The sequence below is a fragment of the Quercus robur genome, chromosome 1 (assembly GCF_932294415.1).
Source record: "Quercus robur chromosome 1, dhQueRobu3.1, whole genome shotgun sequence".
Lineage (NCBI taxonomy): Eukaryota > Viridiplantae > Streptophyta > Magnoliopsida > Fagales > Fagaceae > Quercus > Quercus robur.
Genome location: NC_065534.1, coordinates 18,628,543 through 18,642,568, shown reverse-complemented (window position 1 = coordinate 18,642,568; position 14,026 = coordinate 18,628,543). Strand labels below are relative to the sequence as shown.

The 14,026-nt window shown below is 34.9% G+C and overlaps 1 protein-coding gene across 1 annotated transcript; it reads right to left on the bottom strand.

Moving 5' to 3' along the window:
- Positions 1-2,262: 2,262 nt before the first annotated feature.
- Positions 2,263-13,479, bottom strand: LOC126724149 (magnesium-chelatase subunit ChlD, chloroplastic). Its single transcript, XM_050428470.1, has 15 exons — positions 13,075-13,479; positions 11,645-11,823; positions 11,023-11,107; positions 10,630-10,946; positions 10,421-10,544; positions 9,746-9,838; positions 8,598-8,693; positions 6,581-6,718; positions 6,216-6,416; positions 5,827-5,982; positions 5,482-5,589; positions 3,687-3,821; positions 3,107-3,268; positions 2,593-2,713; positions 2,263-2,515 (listed from the first exon to the last, which is right to left on the bottom strand). Exons 1-15 carry the CDS (start codon positions 13,390-13,392, stop codon positions 2,430-2,432), a joined length of 2,319 nt encoding a protein of 772 aa, XP_050284427.1. The 5' UTR covers positions 13,393-13,479; the 3' UTR covers positions 2,263-2,429.
- Between the last annotated feature and the right edge of the window lie 547 nt (positions 13,480-14,026).

Below are 14,026 nucleotides of genomic sequence, written 5' to 3'. Positions count from 1 at the left end.
CTTTCCATCCTTATTGAAATTGTCTCGCAATAATGACTATATTTTTTTGTTTTGTTTTTATAATTTGTAGGTTCTGAATCTTTTGATTTTTAATTTTATTGTCTTTTGAAAGTTTGACCATCTGAATTTTTTGAAGATAACCTATCTTTCTCTTATATTTCTCTATTTGGTAGTCATATATATTTTGTTTTGTTTCAATAATTTCTAGGCAATGCCAGTGAATTTTCTGATTTTTTTATTCCTTTCGGAAGTTTTAACATCATAATTTTTTAGTTATTTTTTTGCAATATCTAAATTGGTTAGCTAGATGTTTTGCAACATGTTGCATGTTCAAGCAATGGTTTATTCATCAAATTGTAACTTAAAAAGATAGGAGCAATTCACGCAATAGTATAGTTTCATAATCAATTTAAATTTTTATAAAATTATTTTAGTTTATTATAAATAGGTAAGTTCCTGTGCATTGCACGGATTTCCAACTAGTTTTTAAATATAAATAAACTACGTGAAGAGAGGAGGTAACTTAATAGTAGAAAACTCTTACAAGTTACGACCCATAACACCAGTGGTTTTTTAATGTATACGGTTTTAAAGCTTCTTCTAGCTCAACATTGCTCCCACACTCATTGCTTTTTGAGCTTCTTGCACCTCATCATTGCTCCTACACTCAGCTGACCAAGAACTTCAGTTAAGAAATGAAATGAGATGAGAAAAAGAAATGAAATGAGAATCTCTGAAACTCTGAAATGTGAAGAAATGAAATGAGAAAAAGAAAAGTTAAAGCCAACGGTAATATCAAAGGTAGTGGGTCTAACTCAACAAGTCTCCTGCACATGGGTCCCACAATGCCATTGAAATTCAAGTTTGAAGTTTTGGGGCCCGTTTGGTAACTCTTTTTAACACACATTTTTCACATTTAAAACACACTTACACATATTTCAACACACTTTTTCACCTATACGTATATCAAAAACTTCCAAAATACCTTATTCAAACTTAGTTACCAAACCGGAAACTCAAAAAAATTGTTCCCGGTTTTTATTACTCAAACTCAATTTTTTGAGTTTTGAGTGACGGAAACAACACTCAAAAAACTTTCCAAACAACATTTTTTTTGGTGTGTGATTATGGGTGATGAAACTGAGTTATATAACTCAGTTCCACCCAATCCAAACACCCTCTTAAGTTCTTATTTTTCTCACTTGCAATTGTTTGAATATAGCCCTCGCATTTCAATCATCTCCCATGCGCTTCATTTTTAAACGTAATTGCTCTGTTTGTGGTGCAGAAAACAACAATTCACTTGGTATTTTCAACAATGTAGGCATTTTCTCACTTAAATTGGAGAGTAAAAGTTAATTTTTTTAATTTTGCCTACCTAGTTTTTTAAATACACTTTTCAACCGACGCTATCCTACTTAAATACTTTTTCTTTTCTTTTTTTAAATTCTCTATTTTAGATAGATTGTTGGACTTGCATTTTAAGAGTTTACTCTCTTAAATAGAGAGAATTTTGGCTGTAGCTAAGCTGTTGGAGGTGTTCTAGCAAAATCCCAAACTTGTTGCTTCTTGTGTGCGAGAGAGAGAGAGAGAGTGTGTCTTCCACAGACTACAGTTCACTCAGGTTTATAGCATTTGCTCACAGTACTAGTAGATCTGCCAAAGTCGGAGTCATGTAACAACTCAAGCCACAACTTGTGGGATTCATTATCACTGATAACTTGAACTAGCACTGTGACTGCGTGCATGTAGCCAATAGAAAGAAGTATTTGTTTATCACTTTCACTTAAAGTGCCATTTTTCTCTTCAAATTACATTCAAAACCATACCATGTCATATTTGCAATTACTGTTAACTGTGTCAATGGCCGGGCATTTTGAGGGCTTTTTTCCCCTATGAAAGTGAAAATCAAATGAAAGCATTAAAAGCCATAAGCATGTCTAATCTATGGGGCAATCTGATATTAACATTTTGGTCAGAATTCTAATCAATCAGTAAGAATGTGAGCCTGGTAAGTAAGCTTTTGAATGATGCTCCTATTTGATTCTATATGTAAATGGTAAAGATTTTTGCTTCAAAAGAATAGAAATCAGGATCTTACCCCACTTCTAAATTCTTCACTAGAAATGGCACCGCACCACTTTTAGCAAAGCTGCCACTATCACTCAGAATGGCAAAGCTTTAATAGATTGCTCTGACAGGACCTCTTCCTTTTGGGGTCAGTGCTTGGACGAATAACATTTGGAATTTAACATAAAAAAGGAACAATAAGAAAAATTTTATTTCGCTTTGTAATGACATACACTGATACATGTGGGATAGATTACACCATTATAAGGACAAAGAAGAAAAATAAATGTTTGGTAGTAAAATAAATCAGTTAAATTTTGTCAGATTTCAGAGGCCAAAGTAACACACTTTTTAATGGTTCATGAGCTTTTTAAGGCTGATAATGCTTCCTTGGTTGTAGCTGAGATAACGGCATCTGAAGCATTTGGCAAGTAATAATATTTTCCTGCAGAACCAGGATTTTGAATGAGTTTATGTTAGTCTTCACAGAATGAAGAACAATGAGTTTTCAAGTAAACCAACCTTGAGCGACTCTTGCAATTTCCTTGGCAAAACCAGTTGAAACAAACTTATTTTCTGTGTCAATGACAAGAAGAGACATCCCTGCTTTGTATATTTTCCCAGCCACTTCCAAAATCTCATCCTTTATTGAGCACGTAGAGATAATCGTTACCACTTAGGCCAAATTCATCACAAAATTCTTAGATTCAAATATGCAAAATTTGTAAGCACCTTACCTATTCTACACGAGATTTGCAAATGAAGCATTGGAAAGTTAATGGGTTTCACATGCAAGATTTACTTGATAGTTAGAATGATAAGGTTATTGCGGAAGCAGGGGACATTTGATATTAGCCTATTCTTTTGGATAATCAAATATTCTCTGCACAAGTTTTATGCAATCTCAGAATAGATGGACCATTATCAGACAATGATATGAAGTTTGACCAAAACAACCTTCCAAGTAAGCCATCTATCAGGTCCAACACTGTCATTACTAATGCCATGTGTCCAATTAAAGAATCAAAAAATTTACCTTCAACTCTTGTGATGAAGGTCTTGGGGCATCAGTAGCTGCAGCAGCTTCAGGGTCAGTGGATCTTTTCAGTGATATATTGGCTCTACCATCAGTTATTGCAACAATCATTATGCGGCCAACATCACCACTCTTCTCTGCATTCAGCCCAACCCTGACGGCCTAAGCAAAATTAAGGCAAACGAAAGGTCAGTTAACATTTAGGAACCATAGCTCTAATTACTGGGATAGATTAGGGAATTGGAAATTACTCTGTGCAAAAAGTCAAGAAGCCAATGATAAAATTAAGTGAGAACTTAGAATTGGAGGTTCTTTTGCCATTAATTAGAGACAGAGAGAGGAAATATGTAAATAGAGTTGTGTGATAGAGAACAGGGACATGTCGGTCACTTTGGAATTACAAGGACAAAAATGGTTGAAGACAAGGGTGGAAGTCATTCACAATATTCAAGAAACAAGTTTCCTGATTTCCACTACAGAGATGCCTAACTAGAATTTACCATTATGGGGTAAAAAGAGGAACAAGATTGAAAAGTTTTTTCAAGATGCCTTTAGTCAAAAAGATACCAAATTCACATACCATGGAAAGGCCATGAGCCAGGGGAGAACCTCCCCCACATGGAAGTCTCTCAAGACGTTTCCTTGCCATTGCAATTGATCTAGAAGGAGGCAGGAGAACTTCAGCAGAATCTCCACGGAAAGGGATGATAGACACCTATTTAAAATCATAAGTTGATACATCATAAAGGTTAATATCATGGAAATTCAAAGAATCTTATTATGTATCTCTTTATGGTTTACTAATTAGCTGAATGCTTAAGTACATAAATAAATTTTAGATGAAATAGTTGCAGGCAGGACATTGGCTTCAACAATATATTTATATTTCCATTCTGTAATGACTACTCTAGAAAAGGGATTTACGGTAGTCATGGTATATACAGCTGTCGTTATAATATGTTTATAATAAAATGGTATGTAAAATGGGATGTATGTTGTATCCCTGGCTTTGACCATTCAAAATTACTTCCCCATCTTGTCCCATTTAAATATTCTATCATTCACTATACTGCTTTCCATGACTTGCATATACATTATGATGTATATATGCAAGAGCCCACTATTTGACTAGAAAGTTATTTTGCTTCACTCTTGTTTCCTTTCAATTTTATTTTCGGCATGAACTATGTCAATGAATTGAAATCACCATCCTAACCAATTTCTCTTTAGTTCAATGCTGTTGTAGAACAGTAGAAGCCTCGCATCATATTTTGTTGTGTGTGAAGGCACGCCCAACTTGACATCCTAGTGCCTTGAGCAATAACACAAGATTTATGAACCTAGCTTTTTGGCCTGTACCCACAGGAAGTTGTCACAAGAGGACATTCATTCTCTCTCTCTCTCTCTCAACACAACCCCGAACACCAAATCAATCAACCACCCCATGAGCCATTGCTAAAACCTCAACTCATTGCTCTCCGCATCCACTCTAGCTCCCACAGTTGAAGGCATACAATAATCTATGATGGTGCCACTCACTACCTGTGACTGTTTTGTGTTGTTCTTGAATTTCTACCAAGTGAAGAATGTGCCCACCTAGTTTTCAATTTTCACACAATGGTCTACATTGCCATACCTATTCCAAAGTCTCTATGCTTCTTAGCAACAACCATCTTTTGAATTGGTACCTCAGTAGCCCTTTGGATGGGTATTGGAGCAACATTACCTATTGATAAATCCTTTAGTCTGACATTATATACTTGGGATAAGTGTGCCCATATTTTGGTGACTCCCTAAACCAATACCAATCAAGTCCTTTGGAGACAACAAACATTGGTGATGCCAGTTATCACCATAACCAACAGAGACCAACACCAACTAATTGATGCCACATCCCATAAGAACTGTTCTATACTTGGGGATCCCACTCTTGAATGATATATACTGAGAACCTTCTCTTGAGAATACTTTATAATAAGCAAAGACTTTTAGAATTAAGTAAATAATTATTTCTATACTTGCTAGTAGCTGATCACTGATTTACAAATTCTTTAAAGTAATTTATTATTAGTGCAAAGCAATCACAACTTTAAAGTTTCCTTTTCTTCATAACTTTACGTCTGTGTTTAAATTTTTTGGAAAAAAGAAAAAGGGACTCCTATGCAGTATTTACATGTCAATTATTTCATAGTTTAAACTCTGTTCATCCCTTTACCAAATAAGGAAAATCTTATCAAGAAATTAGAGTCATAAAAAAATCTAGGTTTAAGTGTACAGAAAATTTTACTTTAAAAAAAAAAAAAAAAAACAAACGAGAAGCCTTTAATTTATGCAACCATGAAAGTTCATAAATTTTGTTTCCCATTTCAAGTCACCTGATCCCTGCTTGTATAACTTTCTGCAAGTAGCTTAAGTGCTGCACCTTTTGCATTCTGCATTCTATTCAGAGCCATGCTTCCACTTGCATCAACCAAAAATATAACCTGCCATAAATTTTTTTTTTAAATTCAACACAAAAAAAGATTATGAGTGTTCACAGTAGAAAATTTTAAATCAATCATCATTAATAGTTGAGACTATCTGTAAAGAAGGTCCAATATTCTGAAATTGAACTGGACTCTTTCAGTATGATATACTAATACCAAAAGTGATACAAAACAGTTTCAATTCTTTCAAAAATTGAAGGACAAACAAATGACACAAGACTACAGTTTTACTACCAATGCTCCTGCTTTTCGTGCCATTCTCTTTGCCCTCATATCAGTTTTCTCCACAAAAACTTTCCTATTGCTTTGAGTGTTCTTCTCCCTACGCAACTTCTGATATGGTGCAGCTGCTCTAAGGGTTGCATCAACGGCTAATCTCTTTACAGGGCCCTGTGAAAGAATAAGAAGCTTATTAAGAAAAGATGGACGAGTAGAGGAAAATTTCATTGAAAAACACAATTTAAGATTTTTGAGACTCTACAAAGGACTGAAAATTGAATGCTTATTTTTGAAATTTCAAACACACAAAACGAGAATAGGTTGAAAATGGCATAAAAAGCAAAGAGTAGATGTTATGTCCCTGTCAGCAAAAAAAAAAAAAGTGTGTGGGAGGGAGCGCCAACCTTTGGGAGCATTGGCTTTATATATCGGCCTCTATCCTCGGAAAATATGACATTCTTTGCTCTCCCAGCCTTCCCCCGGCGTCTCTGTGCTTGTTGTGCAAAGAAGAGAAGTTTCTCATCCACTAAACCCCCTTCTGCATCAAAGATAAACTCTTCAGGTATTTGCTCCTGCTCCTGTTCATTTTCTTCATCATTTTCATCCTGCTTATAAAGAGCTTCATGTTAAAAACAAACCTATACTTCACTTTCAAACAATTTTGGAATACAAGACAAAGGGAAAGAGATTGAATTTAGGAGTATGGTAAAGTTAACTTAGCAATAATCAGCCAAAAGAAAGGCAAACCCTAATTTTTTATTTAATAAACCTCTTGTTCGTCCTCCTCATTCTGCTCCTGCTCAGATTCTTGATTTTGTGGAGGGGGTGGTGGGGGTGGAGGCTGCTGATTTTGCTGTTCTGGTGGATTCTCATTGATGATTGAACGAGGAAGAATGACCAATTCTACCTGTGTTTGATAATTATCAGAAAAGAAAGTTCGTGCATGTTACTATGATGCAGATATGAAAAATCGAAACTGTTATGCAGTTTACTTTAATGCAACTGATTTAAGGGAAATGCTTTAGGCCCTTGTTTGCCAGTCTCAAAATAGGATTCCAACTTTATTATTCCTTATGCCCTATCATGTTTCTTTTTCTTCATTCAGTAGATGCAACAAAATGACCAGAGGAAGACAGCTATTCTACAAAGAACAGAGACAAATTCATCTACCATTAACAGCAGTCTAGAGTAAAATACTATGCATAAAGAATTGCAAGGGAAACAAAGGTTGACATTGACGTGCCCAGATTGTAATATGGGTCTCACAAGAATTTAAAGCTCAGGTTTGAGCATTTTACATTCAAATGATGATATCGATATGCAACATATGATTTCCATTTGTTCTAAATATTTGTTATTTTTTTGCCCATTTCAGCAAACTAACTAGCAGATTAGCAACAACACTAAAGCTATTATCTATCTTTCACGGCTCTCCAGAACTCACACTAGCCCTTTTTTCCCATGTTTTTTGTGAAGTACACAATCTTAGAAATTATACTTTATTTATTTATTTTAATTCCAAAATTCACCACTGAAGCTGGTTATAATTTTGAATGAAAAGCCAGTGATTAGGTCGTAGTAAGACTACCGATGTAGCCCTAGTATCTGGATAACTCATAAAAGAGATTGTTGTCTTTATTAGAGATAGTTTTAAAGTCTTCCAGCTAAAGGTATGTGTCCAAGTTACACCTGACGTTAACTGCAATTTGCAAAGGACTCAGCTTCATAATGGCTCCAGAATTTGTTTTCAGCAAGCTTAGTGATAGAAAATGTATGGTGACCAGAATTTGGTTGTAGCACTAAAAATTCTGTACCAAATAAAAAAGGTTGAAATTGCTAAAAAAATTTACTTCTGTAATTCTTTAAATGGACCAAAATCATTAGTCAACACATCTCAGAATTTGCTCTAACGTTTTCCCTGCCTTGAATTGATGGAGAAATCCAAATTCATTTCATAACTTTTTAATCTTTCCATAGGCAAAGCCTATACTTAATCCTCTATTCCCAATATGAAGCCACTGTAAAATTCAGAATTAAGACCATTCAGAATCTTTTTTTTTCCTTTCTCTAAAACTTTTAGGACCTTCCTGATGTCTGATATTATCATCATATCTCCCTATTGCGTAAACCAGCTCTACATACTTAATATGGTTTTCCATCCCATCTATTCATGTACCACCAAAAATTAAGTCGTAGCAATTTATATCTTGGCTGACACAAACTACTGACCTACATTTTGATGTGTAAGTTGAGACAAAGTGGATGCTTAATGTTGCAGGCCAAAATAATTGACACTTGTATTGTCGCTTGTAGTAATAATAGCTCAAGATCTTAGCAAAGGAGTTTTGGTAGAGACTGAGCATAAGTGCATTAAAAAAGGCGTGCTTTGTTTTCTTTGATAAATAAAAAGTACAAGATATGTGCTAAAAACTTCATGATTTTTTTTTTTTTTTTTTGAGAATAAAATAACTTTGTGATTTAATAAAACACAACTGGGCAAAGATTAATAGAGATTTCAATAACAAATGTCCGGTGCTACCATACATGATATATAGATGAAAAGAAAAACAGGAAGGCAGGAACTATCACGTTATATCATTTCCCAAAGAAAACAAACAAACAGAAAGGAAAAGAGTTTTAAGGCCACCACTCATCAAGGTTGAGAAATTACTATAGCACATATGTTCCAGAGAAAAGATCCAAAAAAATCCAAAGCCACTGGTGCATGCACATAACTTAAGATAGAAAATCATGTTTGTTATGTTTTCAGAAGAATAATACTTAACAGCTTTTTTCAGGTCGTCAACATTGACTTTTTCTCGTCCCTCTAGCGCAGCTAAGCACTTTGCAACACGGGCAGCATATAGCTCAGCTCTGTGTCCCTGTAATGAAAAAACACTCATTTAATAGATATGTAACTGTGGTCCAGATTACAGAATCAGTTCAGTATGCAAAAGCTTATATTCATGCACATCCATATATACGTATACATCTACACACGTGTAGACACCACATTTTGTACCCCTTACGACTCAACATGTGCATGCACACACACACACAATGGTATCATGATTAAGAAGAGGTAAAAATGTGCTTTCTAAACAATGGTATTATGTTTTGTTGTAACCATTATAATCAGCACCCTTGAATGTTGAGACATATTTTTATAAATGTTTGCCAATGAGCTCTAGCTCAATTGGAAATTTTTTATTAAAAAAAAAAAAACCTTTTTTCTACATATATATACATATGTGTGTGTGTATTTACTTTTAATCACTCTGACACCTTTAACTAAAACCAATGCCAATGTTTTACAAAACTTTTAAGTCAAAAGGCAGATGATCCATGTCTCCCACAACATCCATTGGTACATGAAATCCCCTGTTGCCAGTCCCTCCATTCAACATCTAATCCTGAACACTGCACACCATGGAATACCCCCAAGTATAGGAAAAAAAAGCTCACAATTTCCTCTATATTGCACTATGGAAAGCCAAACTACAATAGAATATTGTTAGAGTTGGATCTTTTTAGAAGAGTTGATTGATTGTTAGTACTTAGTAGTGAGATTTTGGGATAATGTGCAGTATGGATCTACTCTGCTATTTATGCAAAGACAAAACTAGTGCTACCATTGTCACCAAAAGACTAATGGCAGCACTATGAGCCAAAATGGTGCTACAAAAAAGAAGAAAATCAGATTGGATTCAGGCATTATTTAATTTAATTGGGTATCGGTCATAGAGCTTAGTAAAACCAGCTTCCTCCTCAATATGGATGATCCTGAATGCAAGTCTTCAAGTCTATTAGCAGCTCAAATTGAGCAGGATGCAAGATTGACATTTGGGCTTGACTTAATTTTATTTTGTCAAAGGAAGTGAATGAAAACCATGAAAAATTTACAAAAATTAAGAAAGGGTTTTACAATCAGAACCTGACAACCACCTCGAAGGGCTTCCATTACAATGTACTTCAATTGTTCTCTGCTGATAGTAACATCCTTCAAATACTCTCTTGCCAAAATAATCTGCAATGTGTAAATAAGTACATAAATCAATTTGTTGTTTATAAAAGAACTAGCCTATAAACTGTCAACATTATATATTCCATAACAACAAAAAATAAAACATCTAAAAAATAAAACATCTAATAAACATCAGGATAATAGAAAGCTTTGAAATTAAATTATATTCCTGCAAAAACTATGGGTAAATATGTTATGAACATTTATATAATTATATCAGAGTCATCAAATTGTTCAAGTAAACTAAGCACCATGGTTATCAGAAAATAAAGTTAAAAAACTTCTTTATTATATGTGAGAAAAACCTTCTCCTTGAACTGCTGATGTCCAAGTCCAATCAAAAAAGAGGAATTTGTCTTAGAGAGGCATCAAAGCCATTTAACTATCCTTTTTTAATGTCCCAGTAATACCGAACAAGAATTTTATCATCCTTCCAACATAAATAAGTGATGATAAAATATAAGATAATTGTTCTGGAATCTGTACTATTTTTGCTTTTCCTTCCCACAACAAAACACCGTGTTCTTATGATGGTGATGGGCAGAACCCCTCCCTGTTCTCTGATTTATTTTATTGCATACTTGCCTGAGTTTTTGCCAAGTCTGTTTCTTCCTCAACCATTTTGAACACTTCATTACTACGCTCCTGAAATTGTGTTGCAATTCCAACAGCTGCAACACGATCTTCAAAACTCATTGGAAGATCTGCACTGCAGAAGAAGTGTATCATTAGTAGAAACGGAAGAGAATCAAGGATAGCTAACTTATTGAATAAGCTAATTACAAGGTTTGTACCTCAAATTAATTGCAATACGATCTAGCAAGTGCTCACGTACAGCACCCTCTTCTGGATTGTAAGTAGCAATAAGGAGTGGCTTGCATGGGTGCCTAAAGCTGATTCCCTCCCTTTCCACGATATTAACTCCTTCAGTTAATACATTAAGTAGCAAATTACTAATACCCTCATCCAACAGATTTATTTCATCAACATATAGAACGCCTCTATGAGCTTCAGCAAGAAGGCCTGGCTGGAAAATAGTTGATCCTGTTTTCACAGATTCCTCAACATCAACAGATCCAATGAGTCTGTCTTCTGTGACTCCAAGTGGAATCTGTGTCACGAATTATCTAAGGCGATTAGGCAATGAATATAATCTAAATATACATGCCTTCTCTCATGAAAAGTACCTGAACAAAAGGAGATCTGACTATTTGAGTCTTAACATTACCAGCAGAATCATATTCTACACGTTCACTTAGGCCATCTTCCCACCTTCAAAAAATTTCAACAGTCACTATTTTGAAAGGAATAAATGTTCATTACCGTCATCACATCATATAGAAGAAAATAAACACAAGAAACATTATTAGGTCAAAATGTTATTTTTTTAAATAAGTCAAATAATTTTATTCAGAAAATAAACGAAAAAAGGTACATAATACATGTCCTAACCTGGTCCTGAAATTTACTTTTTGAAGTTCAAGCTATCTAAGAATTCTATAAAAAAAAATTAAATTAAAAAAAAAAAAAAAACCATGAGGGAATATTTCCTAAAACAAACTTCCAAATGTTATCATATTTAAATAAGTTTAACCTGAAGAATAATAGTATTTCAACATCTTATCTTAATGCCATGACTCTTTTTACAACTTTACTTGCTTCTCAACTGAAATATGACCACAGAAGTGCACATATTTTATAAAAACACTCTTCCATTTTCTTGATAATTGGGTCCCATTTTTCTTGATAATTGGGTCACTACAAAACTTTGTAGCTAAATGGGGAAGGCTAACAAATGTGTAACCTTACTCTTCCAGGCAGGATGGATCTGCATTTGCTATTGAACCAACAACTACATCAATTGGTGGCAAAATTGCATGTAACCCACGTGCCATTACTGTCTTAGCTGTTCCTCGCTTTCCAGATATAGCAATGCCTCCAATCTCACGGTCAGTTGCTCCAAGCAAAAGAGCAGTTTTTATAGCATCCTGTAAAAATAATTAATTTCACAAAAGTCAAAAAACAATGTAACTATGTAAGTAACCAACAATAGTTTTTTTTTTTTGGATCACAGGTTAACTGATTAAGAAAACCTGTACAGAAGTACCTAGCCAAGTACTTCCCAAACAGAAATGACTTGAAAATTTTTAAAGACATGCTGACATAAATTCCCAAACCTGTACAGAAGTATTTTACAATGCACAAAATAATCAGTGTTAGCCCATCCTCTCCAGATAAAGGCCACGTCTTCAATTGAAGCATGAATCCTATCCTTTAACATCTCTCTACTAATGTTATATTGTCATTTTTTTCTCTTTTACACATATTACCATCTTAGCGCCTATGTAATTTACAGTTAGATTACATTGAAGGCCTCATGCAACAACAACAAAGCCCTAGTCCTAAATGCCTCAAAATTATGTTTTTTTCACTTAAAATTGAAACTTCATCAACCAACATTACCGCACATGCTAATAAAGCACATGAGGTATTCTCATCCTAATAGATCCAAAAGGATGAAGCTCAAAAGTCAAAGGCTAAATTAAATTTATCTGAAAGTAAAAAGCTTGTTTTTGCCCACTAAAATCATAGTACTAGTTAGTAGTTACCAAACCACATAGACAGCAAATAAGCGCAGGAAAACGAAATCATACAAATCATAACATTATAACTGAGGTTGGCTTCAGATTTTCAATGTTAGCAATGAGTAATAGAAATAAATGCCTCTTGATAATATACACATATATCATATACACGCATGATATTTAGCATACATGGTTACAATTGAATTTGGTAATAAAATTACCAGTTTATGACTTTTTTTTTTTTTTTTTTTAATAATTCGATAGTTGGGGGAGGGGGCATTGAACCTTGGATGGCTTCATGCTCTTGGCATTTCATAATTTGCAAATTACCATGTGGCACTTTGTTTTCTCATGTGGTGTAGTCAGAGAGAGTGTACCTTCAGTACCGTAAAAAGAACAAAATGTGAAACCCATTAACTAATCCAATGAAACATAACAAACTAACAAACCCCATTTCCAAAAGAGAAACTAAATAAAACCCACTTACAGTTCAACCACAAAAGACCAAAAAATGGAACCTTTACAAAAAAAAAAAAAAAAAAAAAAAAAAAAAAAAAACCCATTAACCAATTCATTCACAAACACAAAATTAACAAACCCAAAACACCATTTTCAAAAGGCACAAACACATAGAGAGAAGAAAAAGGTTAGTACTTGGCCAACAACAGCAGCAAGAGGAAAGTAGACCCTTCCAGAAGGAGCAGGAGTATTGGAATCGGGCTTATCAGCAGTGAGTACAGCACCATTGCCAGAATCAACAGCTGCTTCTGCACGCACAACGCGAGACCGAGGACTCCGAAGCCGTCTAATTGGGCTCAAAGAAAAAGAAGAAGAAGATGAAGCAAAGGAGAAAGGAGAGAGAAGAAGAGGGTGTGATTTGAAACTGAATGAGACAACTACTGTAGAAGAAGAAGAAGATTGAAGCTGAGAAATATATGTAGTAGGAGCTGAGCTTGAGACCCTTAATGCCATTGGAAATTTGGCAAATACAGTGAGAAACAGAGAGTGAGAGAGAGATGATGAGCTGAGCTCCTTCCTTATCCGTTACTGTTTCTGAATTCAGTCTGTTTATACGTTGTTCTGATTTCTTTGGATGGCCTGGCCACTGCTACTCTGTATGCACGCGCTGTTAACTGCGCGTGGACTCATTTTCGGGACTAAGCCACTAAAGTTCATGTCTGCGGGTCGGGTTTGGTCAGATTGCTTTGCTTGCCACCTCAATATTGGGTCTTAGAAACATAGACCCGCTATTGATGGGCTAAACACTGGTCATTGACTAGAAAGCCCTTACATTTTGACATATGGATCGGTTGAAATTCCATTGATGGTGGCACATAGCAGAGATCTTGCCAATTATAGTGAGATCTTCATTTCATATGGAGAAGATTTGAACAATGAAGATACCCGAGAAGGACGACGATAGCAAGGAATGGCGTGTCAGTTGGAGTTGATTTTTTTTTTAGAGAGGAGAACCACCACTTAGATTGATATTACCTAACATTGATTGCCGCACTACTCGAATTGAGCGGTTTTTGTTTCGAATGACTTTGGATAAGGCGTTTTTGTTGGGTCAAGTATGACTTGGAGAATCCTAAATGTTAATGTG

Bases quoted from the DNA above. Each gene is read 5' to 3' on its own strand.
- LOC126724149 (XM_050428470.1), bottom strand. From the start codon at position 13,392: ATGGCATTAAGGGTCTCAAGCTCAGCTCCTACTACATATATTTCTCAG. The intron at 11,824-13,074 runs GTACTAACCTTT...TTATTTTTACAG, and splicing joins TTGCTGCTGTTGTTGGCCAA to GATGCTATAAAAACTGCTCT. The intron at 5,983-6,215 runs GTTGGCGCTCCC...ATTCTTTCACAG, and splicing joins TAAAGCCAATGCTCCCAAAG to GGCCCTGTAAAGAGATTAGC.